The sequence below is a fragment of the Lycorma delicatula genome, chromosome 8 (assembly GCF_047948215.1).
Source record: "Lycorma delicatula isolate Av1 chromosome 8, ASM4794821v1, whole genome shotgun sequence".
Taxonomy (NCBI): domain Eukaryota; kingdom Metazoa; phylum Arthropoda; class Insecta; order Hemiptera; family Fulgoridae; genus Lycorma; species Lycorma delicatula.
In genome coordinates this window covers 17,650,790-17,664,975 of record NC_134462.1, presented here as the reverse complement: position 1 = coordinate 17,664,975, position 14,186 = coordinate 17,650,790, and the positions used below count along the sequence as shown (strand labels likewise).

The following is a 14,186-nucleotide window of genomic DNA, read 5'->3' as shown; positions in this document are numbered from 1 at the left end:
CTTTTAGGAGTAACTGGTTATTGTGATTGTTAACAAGTTTATTAATTATTGACAGAAGTGTTACTTTTGAAACTGAATGATGATTTGACATGGATAATGTATTGCAACAACTTATTTCATCCTTAAAGTCAAGGCTTTGGCAAATGAAATATTGTGAATAACATTTGTTAAATTCTAATCTTTTTTCATGGGAAATATCAGTTATATGACTGCAATCTTTTCTTCTGTTTTGATGTAATTCGTTTTACTTAAACTGTAATCAATTGAGTTCAAGATGTACCATATTTAATTCACTTAGACAGATTACTTATTTTGATAATGCTAGCCATAATTTATTTTTATCTTGTTAAATTAAAGTTTTAATCTTTTTACAGAAGTGACATATTTAGCAGAACTAAAAGAAAACACTGCTGATCTATTACTTTTGATTAACATAGTTTATTTTGATTTTAGTTTAAGATTATAAAGTTTATTAATAATCAAAGCTTGTAGTTTATTAATAGATTGTGTGCTTGTAGTTGACCGGTCACTTTTCTCCATACCATCACAATTTTCCTCCACATATTATCTGCAATAGTTCTGCTCAACTCTCTTCACCTTATGTCCCATTATACTCTATTAAAATAGTATTATAATATCAAAAATTACATTAAAATAAACAAAAATAAGATAATTTACACGGGATTGAAAATTGCAGCTGTTAGTTCATCATTAAACTTTTTCATTATCAAAAAATAACTATTTGCGACTGATTTGAAGAACCTGTCGATGAATATCTGATTCTACACTCTTCATGCACTTTTATTTGTACTTAAACTGTATTAAATAAACCACCTAGTACAGAATATTGAGATAAGACATATCTTACCTTAATTTTTCATCAAAGTAGTTATGCGGGATTGCCATGATTAAAATAATTGTGTTATTACATAATTAAAATAATGTTAATTGTGTATTAATTTTACACGAGTGCTGCTACTATCTGTTGCATTTTTTATAAGAACGTTTCTCTTAAACACTGTCTCATGATTTAACAAATTGAAATTGGTTTTTTTGTATTTATATATGTAATACTTTTCTAATATTTTTAATTTTCTGTCATTTTATTAATTTCTGATATTTCTAAATTTGCGTTAATATCAGAAATAGAATATTTATTGTTTATTAGATGGTCTGCCATATTAAACTTAATTTATTGTTTTTGTGATTGCTATAATGTTCAAGAAATATAGTTTTAAAGGATCTATTTGTTTTTCTTTTATCATCGCATTTTACCATCGCAATCATTATATTAATTTTAAAAATTCCCTACAGATTTTTTTAATTTTTGAAATATTTTATTATGTGGTTATTAGGTTTGTATGGTTGTTTAATGTTTTATTGTAAGATTTAAACTTATAAAAGTAAGTTTTAAGCAGTAAAGAAATCTTTTTATTTATATTTCGGGACCATATGGCCCTTATAAGTAGTATTAATGAAAAATGATGGGATATAGATAAATACGATGCAGTACATATTAATTATTAGTACAATTTAATGTCTTATTAATCAGAATTTAATTTCTAATACAGTATTAAATTGTTACATAAACAACATTTTAAATTACAAAATTATTAAAATGGTTTTGTATGTCAAAACAATGAATCTTTTATGGTCTGTGTAATAAAGAAATATGCCTTTGAAGTCTCTTACATGGTTAAACTTCTTGGAAAAATTCTTCTAGATTGCTCTGTTATCTCCTTTCATTACCTGATATTCTATGAATTTGGATTAGACTCTCAGTTCTGCTTGAAGGCTTCCTTCTCTGCTTTGCATAAAATACTGTTAAAGTCTGTTAATGAATTTGCATCTTGTGTAGATGTGCATTTGACTTCATATTTATCATCTACAGTTTCAAGTTTCCGAATAATCTTTTTGATTATTTCATCATCGCTAGTTTCATTTTCATCACAGGAGTCTATGCTGTCTATTTTCAAGAACTCTTCAAAATTTTGAACCTGCTGCTATTTCAAAAAAGTTTAGTTTGATCTTTGGCGTCGACTGTTTCAGCATCATTGACTTTTAAACTATATTTGGCCAAGTAATTTCTGATCGTGCTACTTTTTACTTCTTCCCAACTATCAGCTATGAACTTTTGCCTGCAAAAAATTGACATGTGCTCTGGGAATGTAGCAGAAGAAGTTAACATATTTCCTTTAATTTTTCTGTAATATGTGGGTTACTAGTTTACTGTGGTAAATAGATTTAAAAAATGTTATTTATTCCCATTAAATTAAACTCATATTTGGTGGCAAAAAATTAGTTTAAATGTTTCATAAATCTACATTAGGATGCACAACACAGTTATCATTGGCAGGAGTACCCTCCTGATTTTGAAAAAAACATTATGTACTGCCTAGACTAGTACGTACAAAATTTTTCCCCTCGGTGGTTAAAAAGTTACCTGCTTCCCTATAGTGTTAAACAGTGGTGACTTACATCACTAATAAAATGGTGTTATATTACTTTTAAAATAAACATATGAACTAGTCGGGCCTTATAAGCAGCATTTTGGGCCGTAAATGTATAAGAATTTTACCAATTTTTCTGTTTTTAAAAAACTGCCTCAGTTAAATGGCTTGAGTAACTGCCTTGAGTAACTGGAATTCACTGTATGTAAAATAATTTACTACACAAGATTATTTCTTTCCAGGTAAATTTTATTACTTGTACATTCTAATACTTAAACATAAAAATTTTAAGTTATCATTTGAATTTTATTTCAAAGTTATTATTTAGTTGGTTTTATAGGACAATTCAGCTTATAATTATTGAAGTTCAACCGTACATATAAATAAATAACTAAAAACGGTGTGTTTATTTATTTGTTTCAGAGCTACATACTATGATCAGGATTAGTAATGAATCTACAAATTTTTTATGCAGAACACTGTAACTGTCATGTATAATTATTTTAACCAATAAATAATGTCACAGTTCAATAATTAAGTTGATGTGTGTGAAGAATTATGTTCTAGAATGACCTATAATTTAATTATTTCATAAAACCACAAAAAACTTGATTTTTTTTTTCTTTGTAATTTTTACATATAGGTAATTGTGTGAGTATAATATAGATTTAAGAAAGTACTATATATTATGAAATATAAGTGAACTGAAGTAATAAAATGAACACTTCATGTTGTAGAGTAGTTTACATAAATAGTAGTGTACATTTTTGTAGGTTTTATTTTGTCTTTTTTTTATTTTTAAGCTGGAGTGTTATCAATATCTCTGTTATATTATTACTGGCCTTAATCTAGTACAGTTTTGTTTCATCTATAACATTGTTAATTTGAAATTTTTCTCTGTTTCCTAATTTTAGAAAATGGATATTGTGTAGAGAAATATACACAGTATGTCTGAAAAGTTGCCGAACTAAATTAAATAAAAATACAGATTTAAAGATAAATAAATTTACTCACATCAACCCTCTACATAGAACCCTTCTCTAGTTATACACTTGTTGCAGCTCCGCTAGAGCCTGTCAAACTCTCTGGAGAAATTTTGTGGGATCCCCTTCAACTGCTCGGTGCAAGCCCTTTGGATGGTTGGAATGTTCTCAAAAAATGGCCTTTCATCTTCAATTTGAGTTTCAGGAACAGAAAATAGTCTGCTGGAGCAGCCAAGTCGGGTGGGATAAGGCGGTGATTTGATTTGTGGTGCATTTTCATTCTCGATTTTTACTGCCTGACTTTCACCAGCCTATGTGCTCCAGGACTCAACCAAGCAGCAGATTGACGCTTCATTTGCAGATCACATATGAAGCACCAGCATTTATCCCCAGTTACAATTGTTTGCAAAATATTTGGGGGGTTGCTATCAGCAGTTTCAACAAAATCTTAAGTGCAGATGCACCTGTTTTTGTTCTTTGGTCAAGTGTGGAGTGAAATGAGAGCACACCTTTCGATGGTTCATTTTTTATATCAGAATTGTACATACTGTGTCTACTGATGTTTAGCTTTTTCTGCTATGGCCTGAAGGATAAGATGAGGTTGTTCGAGCAGGAACGTGCACACTTTTGCAATGTTTTTGTCATGAACAACATTTTCATCAGCTATTGACAGCCTCCTGCATCGTTCATTGTCATCCGATTCTATCGTCTTCAAACCACTTCCACCACATTTATGTTGTAGTACGAGATGCGGCTTCATCAACAAATACTTGCTGTATCACAAAATAGGTTTCAACAAAAGATTTTTGAAGTCTTAACACAAAATTTTATTATGCTTCTCTGTTCATATCGCGAGCTCGCACAAGGTCACATGAACACAACATACACGGCCAAATATAACTTGAGACTGTAGTGATTAAATTTTGTACACACTCTCATCAGACATCATACTACATAGGTCGTTGGTTGTACAAGATAGTGCTACTTGTATCTACTACAGAAATTTAATTCTGAAACTTTTCAGAGCTACTGTGTACATACGTGTATGATTTTTTAGTTTGATCTATTAAGTTAATAAATCGTTAAAATAGCAAATGAAAGATAATAAAACAAAAATGTTATGCATTTGTCAACTTTTCCATTTATTGTTGAAGATTTTGACTATCTTTAATATTTTCTAATAAAATAAGGTGGGTTTAAAAATGTTAAACTACTGTAGTTGTCTACAACTAAATTTCATATTGATCATGTTAATCTGTAGTCAAGCTTTAATCTGTGAGACTTATCACGATTTATTTTACTTCAACTTTTTAAAAACTGTATAAGCTGTAATCAAGTTCAAGATTTATTTGAAAAGTATTTTATTTCTATCTATAAATAGTCTTATGACCATATAAATGTTCCTTATTAATTAAGGTGGCATATGTATCATTTGAAGTATGCAATGTGGGTTGTGTTTGCTCCAGTTATTTTATCCTTTTTTTGCAAAAAATTCCATTTTTTTGTGTTTCAGAACTGTTTCAAAAAATCTTTATGGGAATTATATATGATAATTAGATCAATTTATCAGAACCATTATATATTTTGTATAAAAATAAATTGATTCAGACTAATGAAATTTTCTGACACGGTTGTTAACTTATTGGCCTGTGTCTCATTTTGTTTCTTCAAAACTTGTATACAGTTTTCAATTTTACTTATCATAAAGGTACATAGTTTCCACATTATTTGTCATTTAGTAACCTTTATATATATATACATTTTTTTTTTAAGGGATTGTTTGTCCAAATGTTAGGTTTTATTATGTAATTTTATTAGTAAAGTGATTAAAATGAAAGTTGTATTTGTGAATGGATAACTATTCATTCTTTGCCAGTAGTATTTGACAAAAAATAATAATAGATGTATTTTGATGCTATTAAAAAGCGTAAAGATTTTCTGTTATTTTCTAGTTATGTTTTTATAAAATATGTACTTTTTTTTTGCTACAAATTTCAAAAAGGCTAACTAACATTTTGTTATTTATGTTCTATTATATTATCTTTTTATTACATAAATAAAATTCTAGTAAGAGATGTTAAGTATATTGTAAAATAATTTAATTGAATAAATATTGAGTATTTGTTATTAATAATTTCTTTGGAATTAAATAATATAAGAAGAAATAAAATCATATTGATTGAGGAAGAAACATTCCTCCTCAGGATTTAAGAAATTGCATAGATATCTAGTTAGTGTAATTTATGTTCAATATTCTTAAATTTAATAAAATTAAGGTAAAGATGTTTAAATGGCCAGTTGTTTAACTCTTTTAATGCCAGGTGCTTATTTTTAATGTGTTTATTTTTAGGAAATCTCTGACATACTCAATAATTTCATTGGGTTGCTGAGATCCCCATATTTTACAATTATGCCGGTTGGTATAACTAATGGAAAATTGCTTGCTTCATCCATAAACATGTTCTAAACATGTCATCACCATCAATGTTATTAAGCATTTTACTTGTGAATTTAACACATTTAGGGACAATCCTAGGTTTAAGGTATGTAAAAAAAAACAGTTTTCAGTTTGTGAATTTTTAAAAAATGTTTATGATTATCTCTAGTAGTTTCTGAGATATAATTTTCTTAAATTGCTGTAACCAATTTTCGATGACCCTGTATTTTGTTATAAAAAAAAATATAAAAGGTAGATCACAGCTATGTACTCTGTACACTTAAGATAGCCATCAGTTGTTAGGTCTCTCCCAGATAATAAATGAGATTCTGTCAGATGTGCCCAGGCAGAGTTGCCGTTTTATAAAATTCTACCATAGAAACTATCGTGATCTATAACCTTTGTGCACAAGAATGTGATAATGGTACTAGAGATTTTGTTGTAAGGAAGCTAGTAATACACACGGCAATAAGAGGGTTATAATATGCAGCTCGGTGTTAGAAATTTAAATTCCTTGTTAGAGGAAAAATGTGTTACAGTATATGTTTTATGTTTCAAATTTTTTTTAAGTTGATTATTGGAACATAAAAGTAATAACATCTAAGTATATTGTATCAAATAATAATAATAATGATTTTATTTTAATGTACAATTATATGTATGAAAGTAATTATAATTTATAAAATTCTGTATGACTATTTATTGTTGTAATGCATTTTTAGTATTAATTCATTGTGTTAAAAATATATTTTGAATACAAAGTATAAGCATTATTTGTGTGTACCTAATATATATCACCTTTTTATAATTTGATGTAAAATAAAACTTTATTGTACCAGCTGCTTATTATTTATAGATTAAATTTTTTTTTAATTTTACAGTTTATATGATGACAAAAGATAATCTGTTTGATCTTCCTTTTCTGATGTTTATGGAAATTTATTGTTAGACGTTTTCAAGATAGTTAATGAAGTATTTTGAAATTTTGTTTTTGTTTAAGTACCAGCTCATTCATTAAAAAGAAATCTAATTGCCATTTTTAAGTTATTCTTTTATGTAATAGTTTGTTACTTTTCGAGTGTTTTTAAATTCTTATTAACATATCTTGTCTGTGTTATTTTAGTCCGCTCACTTTTCTGAAAGGTTTTAAAATTTACACCTTTACAGGCATAACCTTTTTCATATTTATTTTCATTTTTTAGTTTTAAACATAAATAAGCTGCATCTCCTTTAAAAGAAGATTAAACATTTTGTCTGAATTTTATTGTGTATATTTTCCCTCTTTAATAAAATTTATTTAAAATATATATTATATTTAATGTTAAAGTAAAATAATTATTTTAATATAAGAAAACATCTTACTAGTAGTTAGTTAGATTGCAGTTTTTTAATTGCTTAAATAAATATAATTTTATTTATTATTTACCTTTTTTTTTCTTTCCAATTTTAAGTATAAATTTAAAAGATTATATAATCTTTAAAATTCCTTTTTTATCTAATTTTGATTTGAATGAAGATTTAGATAATATCACACTAGCTAGATTCAGCCATGAAATGTTTGTAAAATTTGAAGGTTGTTTTATTATAAATTAATTCAGTTCCTTTGTATTCATTTCTTTTTTTTTAATATTTTAATTTTTTTAAATTTTATTTTAGAACAATTAATTTAATTATGCTATTAATTGGAAGTTTTGTTTATCAAAACAAAACTTTGTTTTGTTGAAATGTCCTTAAAATTTTGGTAAAATCCATTAATTAAACTGAAATTTTTTTATATTTTAAATTTGAAACTGAAAAAAGTTATAATTCAATAATGTACTAGTGGCATGGTGAGATATTTTATTTTGAAACAAAATGGTTCAAGGTTTTTATTACCCTGATAAAATAAGTTTTTTTTTGTTTTTTTTTATTGAGAAAGGCTAATGTCATTCTTTGTAACTTATTCTCTTTAAGTGAATTTTTCTTATTTAAATAATTGATTTACTTTTTATGTGTTCAGAATTCTTATAAAATAAACTAATACATGATATAATTTTTATAATAAAGGACATTATTTTTTATTTTGTACAAATATATTAAAATTAAAACATTTATTGTTTCATATATAGAGGTTAGATGTAAATTGCAAATATTTTTTTGTTTTAAAATATATTGTAATATTTAGTTTTCTGTTTTGTTTAAATAGCTATAGTTTGTTTATAATGAGAATTAATTAAAATATTTAATGATTTTAACACTTTGTAGGGTTTTTGTACTTTTTTAATTATACTGTTCACTTTACCAAAACGATAAAATTACTGGAAAATAAGCTGTTTTTGCTTCTAAGTTTTTCTGTTCTCTTATTATTTTTATTCTCAGCTAAAAGAAGTAATGCTTGCTTTAATTCAAGCAAAAAAAAACATACCTGTAATGTTTTTTCATAAAATTTTCAATTTGAAAATATCTGTTTTACTTAGGTACAGGTTGAGAGAGTACAGTGGAGGAGAAGCTTCTATCAACAAGTCACTAATACATGGTCTGCTCCCTTCTGCCGTATTTCTGATTTATTTTTCTATTTCCAACTTTATAATCTGTTTCAATGGCTACACAATACATCCCTAGATTTTTACATATCTTATTCAATCTTTAAATTTAAAATTTGTTTTTGAGACTACGCTACTAAATGTCATCATGCCTTTCTTAATACTCTATTAAATTACTATTACTTTTATAAGTTTTGATAATTTTTTTTTTAAATTTAGGTGAGCTGTATTGGGGATGCACCTGCAAATATTTATATGAATATGTCTTAGGTTTAAATATAATCATTGTCCTAATTATACCTAAGTATTGTTTTATTGAACATTTAGCACCTATGAGAAATTTTCCTGGTAAATGTTTCTGATTTAGTAATTCTTTCAGTTTATTTACTTTACTCTCGTATTTTGATCTACCATTATCTTCTTCAGTCAAGTAAAGTCATGGGCCAGTAGATATGTTGAATTGGCAACAGGTTTTTGCTGTGTTATCTACATATAAAATGTATGACTGTAAACTTGATTATTCTACAGCTATGAATCTTGGATAATTTTGTGGATTCAATAGCAAGTTATATTGGCTTATCAAGTTTCTTGGTAGACTAATTTTGGTCATGTTTTTGCTAATATTTTCTTTTGAATCATTTTCTAACCAAAATAAAATGTTAGAATGAGACTTCCTTGATGTTGAATTATATACTCAAGCAGTAATTGATCGCATGATATTTTCCAAATGGCTTGTAATGATGCGTAAACTGTAACTTTGACATATTGACTAACTTATTGAAGTAACTGGATTGAAGTAACATGTAACTGGATCTTCATGTGGAGCGTTCACTACAATCTAACTAGTAGATATTTTAATTCTTGTACAGATTGTTGATGTGATTTAATATTTTTTAGTAGTTGCGCCTATTTAACTTCATATTGGCTTGTGTAAACATAACTCTACGTTACTTTCTGTATTATTACTGTTGACATCAGTCACAACAATGCGAGACCATTGTGAGATATATGCAGCTCAGGACTCATGTCAGTTGATGTGAGAGCCACCGTTCTCAATTCACTGAATTCCTGTATTTTTCTTATCGTATATGATATTCTAAAAAAAAATTTCATGAGACATAACCATTCATGAGACATAACCTTCACTGTCCTCACTCTATGTAATTTCTAGTATTCCTGGAAGCACTGCTTTTGATTTAATCATAATTTACAATTCTGTTACGTATTTGGTTAAATTTTCATTTAATTAATTTAGTTTTGTTGAAGAGCCTAATTTGTTAGCTCTGAGACATAAAAACTGTGTTTGCCTTCTGACAGTTTCCAGTTTAGAGATGAACGTTTTTGTTTTGTATAGATGGGATTGTAAAAACTGAAGGAAACAATGTTATTGTTTTATTTTTGTTATGATTGTTCTGGCATCATGTATTATTCCCTTATATGCCCTTAAATCTGTATTATTATTTGTTTTTTAAACAGCTTGTAGAATACATATGGTTTTTTTTTAAAAATAATTCCAGTTATTGAATCATGTGAATCAGAAGTAATATTGAGCGACACTTTTTTTGTGATTTAAAGAGTTCACCTTATTCTAAAAATTAGAGAGGAAATGAAAATTCAAAACTGTGAAAATATAAAAATTAAAATTATTTATTATTGGTTTTTTATTCTTCAGGATATATCTTGGCAAAATGAATTCAATAGTAATCATAATACTTGAAGTTGAAACTAGCCTGTTTATTTTTGTAGTTTTTTAATGAAAAAAAATTTAGATTAATAGAACTCTGTATTATGTAGTAATGTAATTTCATTAGCTAGTTTTACAGTGGTTTGAAGAATAATTAATAAACTTAAAATAAAACCGTGCAATATGTCTTGTTAATTTAATTTATGAGGCAATTAAAATGATTGTGCCATTCTTTAAATTTGCACTGTATAATGAACAAATTAGATTGTACAGAAAGGAACTGTCTGCTGTCAGTAGAACCAGAGATAATTTAGGTTTTATTTTTATATAAAAGGTTTGTTAAAAACATTTTGTCCTTTGTAATTAAACTGTTGGTTGCGTTTAATTTAATCATCTATTGAGTTACAGCTGCTTATGAACAGTGATTAACATAAAATTTTGCTTAAAACTTAGGAAAATGTTAATGGAAACACATTAAATGATAAAAATTTATGATGATCATTGATTAAACATATACAGCAGAACCTCTGTTAACTGAAACAAAGGGGGAAGAGTTGTTTGTGATAAAAACTAAGGTTTCATTTTTTTTAAGTTTGAGGTAAACTACCTGAGGGCAACGCACAATATTATTAAAACAATTTTATAAGAATTAAACTTATAATAATTAATTTAACTTATATAATTTTTTAACAGTTTTATGACTTTTTTCTAAAAAAAATCACTAATTTTTTATTTTTCATATCACATTGATTTTTTGCCATTGCTTCATTAGAACTTCAAACGCCATTGATTCTTTAGATCGTTTGAGAAAACATCACCTTATAATATGAATGAAACACTTTGTGTGTGAAAAATGTGTATTTCATACAGCTTCATTTAACAATATAACTGAATAAAAACTCTAACCCAATGCCTTTTAGGCATTGAAAATCTCAGTAGTATCATGGTTTGCTGATTTTTGTTGTCAGTTGCATTGTATTCCTGTGGTTAAGGTCAACAATGCTTTGTTAATTTACTATTATTATTTATTATTAATAATTTTTATTAGATTTAATGGAGTAAATAAAAGCAGGCAACAAATTATCAGCTTGCATTGCAGTGCAAAAGTGTACTGCTAGGTTAATTGCCTGCAATAACTTGATTATTTCTGAACGGATTTTTACAAATGGGGTGTCGGTTTGTTCAAAATAAAATGCTTAATAAATTTTGTAATAAGTAAAAATTTGATCAAACAAATAATTACAAATATACTGAAGGTTAAAAAATTAAGATGCCCCACCAGCTTGAAATTTTTGAAGGTGATGTTATTAAATTTTTTTATTTTGTTCATAGAATAAGAAACTAGTCTTAGATTTGCCAAATTTAGTTAATTTAGGTTTACCCATTACTGAGAAATAATTTTTTTATTGAAATTCACAAAGTGACTTCCAGAAGGAAAACAAAGCAAAATAGGACTTAAGTCAGTATGGATGTCTTTGCTCATTTTGATATCCTGAATCGGTTCCTAAAGTTGGCGAATGTGTCCCGGAATATCCCTTACGTAAGTAATCCAAAAAACGTTTAAAAAAAAAATCAACCGCCACCCTCTTAAAGTTGAAATATGTATATGTTCTTTTGGTTCAAATTAATTTTAGTTTGTACTTTGTATATAGAACTATGAAGAGATCTAATTTTTTTTTTAAATGATACTCCTAAGCTTAAACTACATATGAATATTTTTTTAAAATTTATTTCCCACCTCTAAAAAATATATGTTGATTTTATGATGATTTTTATGAAATTTTGTACAGTATTTTCTATATGAATCATTATTACCATTTAATTTTGGTTATAAATTATCAGAGCCGTGGGGGTTGGTGATAGGTCACCATGGATCCTGTAATTCAAATATTTACTCTATAATTTTTTTTACATAATTACTTACATACTCTTCCATTTTATTTTTTAGTTACGGGCTGGGTCCGCATGAAAGCCCTCATTAGGTAGAATTTGCTGCTATTTTTCATTAATAGCTGTAAATTTCACTAAATTTATTTAATGTAAGTTTAAAACAAATATAGAAACATGTGACAGTATTTTAAATGCACATGAAAACTCGTAAGCCCTACCAGGATTCAAACTTAGAATTTTTGGATGAAAGACTGTTATTATTCATTCTGCTTTTAGAATTTTTTGCACGTTTTTCATGAAGATAAAGTGATTAGATATGGGATTTTTCCATAAAATAATGTGAATAAAAATTTAATAATGAAATGAAATTGAGTAAATAAGTAATACTTTATTGGTTTATAAATGCTTAACTTATTTACATTAAAAAGAAAAAAGCGGACAAACATTGAGAGTTTGACTTTTATTTTATTTTTTTAATTAATTTAAAAGAGAATTGTTTAAAAATATTGAAAAAATAAAGTATAACCTTTATTTAAGAGTAATGAAAAAGATTGCTTCCCATTTTGGGTATGGAATATAATATAAATGCCAAAACTACTATAATTTTAATAGCCTTTAAGGGATGGAGAAAAGTTAAAAAAATTACTAGAGCAAAAAGAAAATGTATTTTATAGAATTGGGAAATAAATTTTCTTAAAATTTATTCTAAGCATTCATATATAGGTTAAGCGTAACAAATTTGCTTTAAAAAAGTTTCTAAATCTAAAAACCCCTTCAATAAAGGCCAAAAATAATAAAAAGAAAATTTTCTTCATTTTAGGTCTGGGGTCTGTAATTTAAAAAAAAAATTGTAAACATTTCTTGATAGCTCTAAATATGAACTATAAACTTAACCATACATTTTTATTTTAAGGGACAGGTGTTGATTTTTTTTCAAGAAAAAATTATTTTGGATTATTATATGCATTGTATGTAACTGATTTGGGTTAATAATTCTTCTGAAATGCCTCTGAAGAAAATCTAAATTGATTTTTTTCGTGATATCCCTTTAACAAATTAGGCGGTTGAATGGCGACAAACTGAATGCTTCTGCCACTCACCATACATCTTGCAGGGTTCGCACAGTTTCAGTCTGACTAGGTGGCTTCTTGTTGACAATGGATTCTTTAGACCTGAATTGTATGAACCAATTCTATATTGTTTGGCGTGTGAGAAATTTCCATTCCTTCCAGTTTCAAAATATTGAAAAATTTGTTGCATTGCTGTAGCAGAACCAGTTATGTTTGCAGAACGCTCCACTGAAAAATTTCAATGCTCTTCTGACCAACACTGCATCATTACTGTAGATGAACCAGTTTGATTTTAAGATATAAAGATTTGCAAAAAATCTGATACCCTTTTTTGGCATATCAACACACTTTCATCTTTATTATAACTATTCTAGCTATATTTGCAGGGAAAGTAAGATCATTTTTCCAACTAAATACAGAAATTTTTAACATTAAATAAACTAGGCTGATCACTCATGATAGGTCTCCAAATTCTTTCTATGAATCTGTTTATCTTTTGTTTACACCTCCAATTCGCTCGTAATTTGTGATTTTCATCCTGATCTTGCTGTTAATCCAAATCCATTACAACTAAAGTGTTTGTAAACTCTTCCAACTAATTAAACATTTAAAAGACTAGTATAAAACCTACCACATTTGTTATCGATATTGAGGATCAACAATGAATCTGGACTACTGTTGGTATTTTATTTTCTTTTAACTTAATTCTAATTTTCACATTTATGTCCTTAATTCCTGTAGACTACTGAATATTTTTATTTTCTAATGTATAGTTGATCAGGAAGTCATCGTTCCTCCTAAAGTTAAAACTAAAAATTGGTTATGAAAAATGCGATATAATAATGAATTATTTTATTTACTCACTTGATACATAGTATTGATTTTAATGATCCAGTGGGTCGATGTGTTTGCCCTCATATTACATCATAATTCTATATCATGTGTATAGAATTGTCCAAAGAATACGTCAGTATGTCCTCCGTGACATGTGATTGTGCATTTCTGGTGTTAGTTTATGGAAGACATCCCTCACTGCATCAAGCAGTTCTTCATTTGTGGTTTAGCAACATACTGATACGTGTACCTTGTCAATTCTCCATAATGAATTGTCTGGTGTGGTAAGATCAGGACTTTATGGTGGTCATGATAA

General features: G+C 27.2%; 1 protein-coding gene across 2 annotated transcripts in view; it reads left to right on the top strand.

Moving 5' to 3' along the window:
• LOC142329329 (uncharacterized) overlaps positions 1-8,111 on the top strand; it is a 63,317-nt gene extending 55,206 nt beyond the window's left edge. For both annotated transcript variants that reach the window (XR_012757468.1, XM_075373814.1), the window contains exon 12: positions 2,874-8,111. Coding sequence is in view for 1 of the 2 variants with exons in the window: in XM_075373814.1 (XP_075229929.1) it covers positions 2,874-2,898 (25 nt within the window). In the remaining variant the exon portion in view is untranslated. The remainder of the gene's footprint in view (positions 1-2,873) is intronic.
• Positions 8,112-14,186: the final 6,075 nt, after the last annotated feature.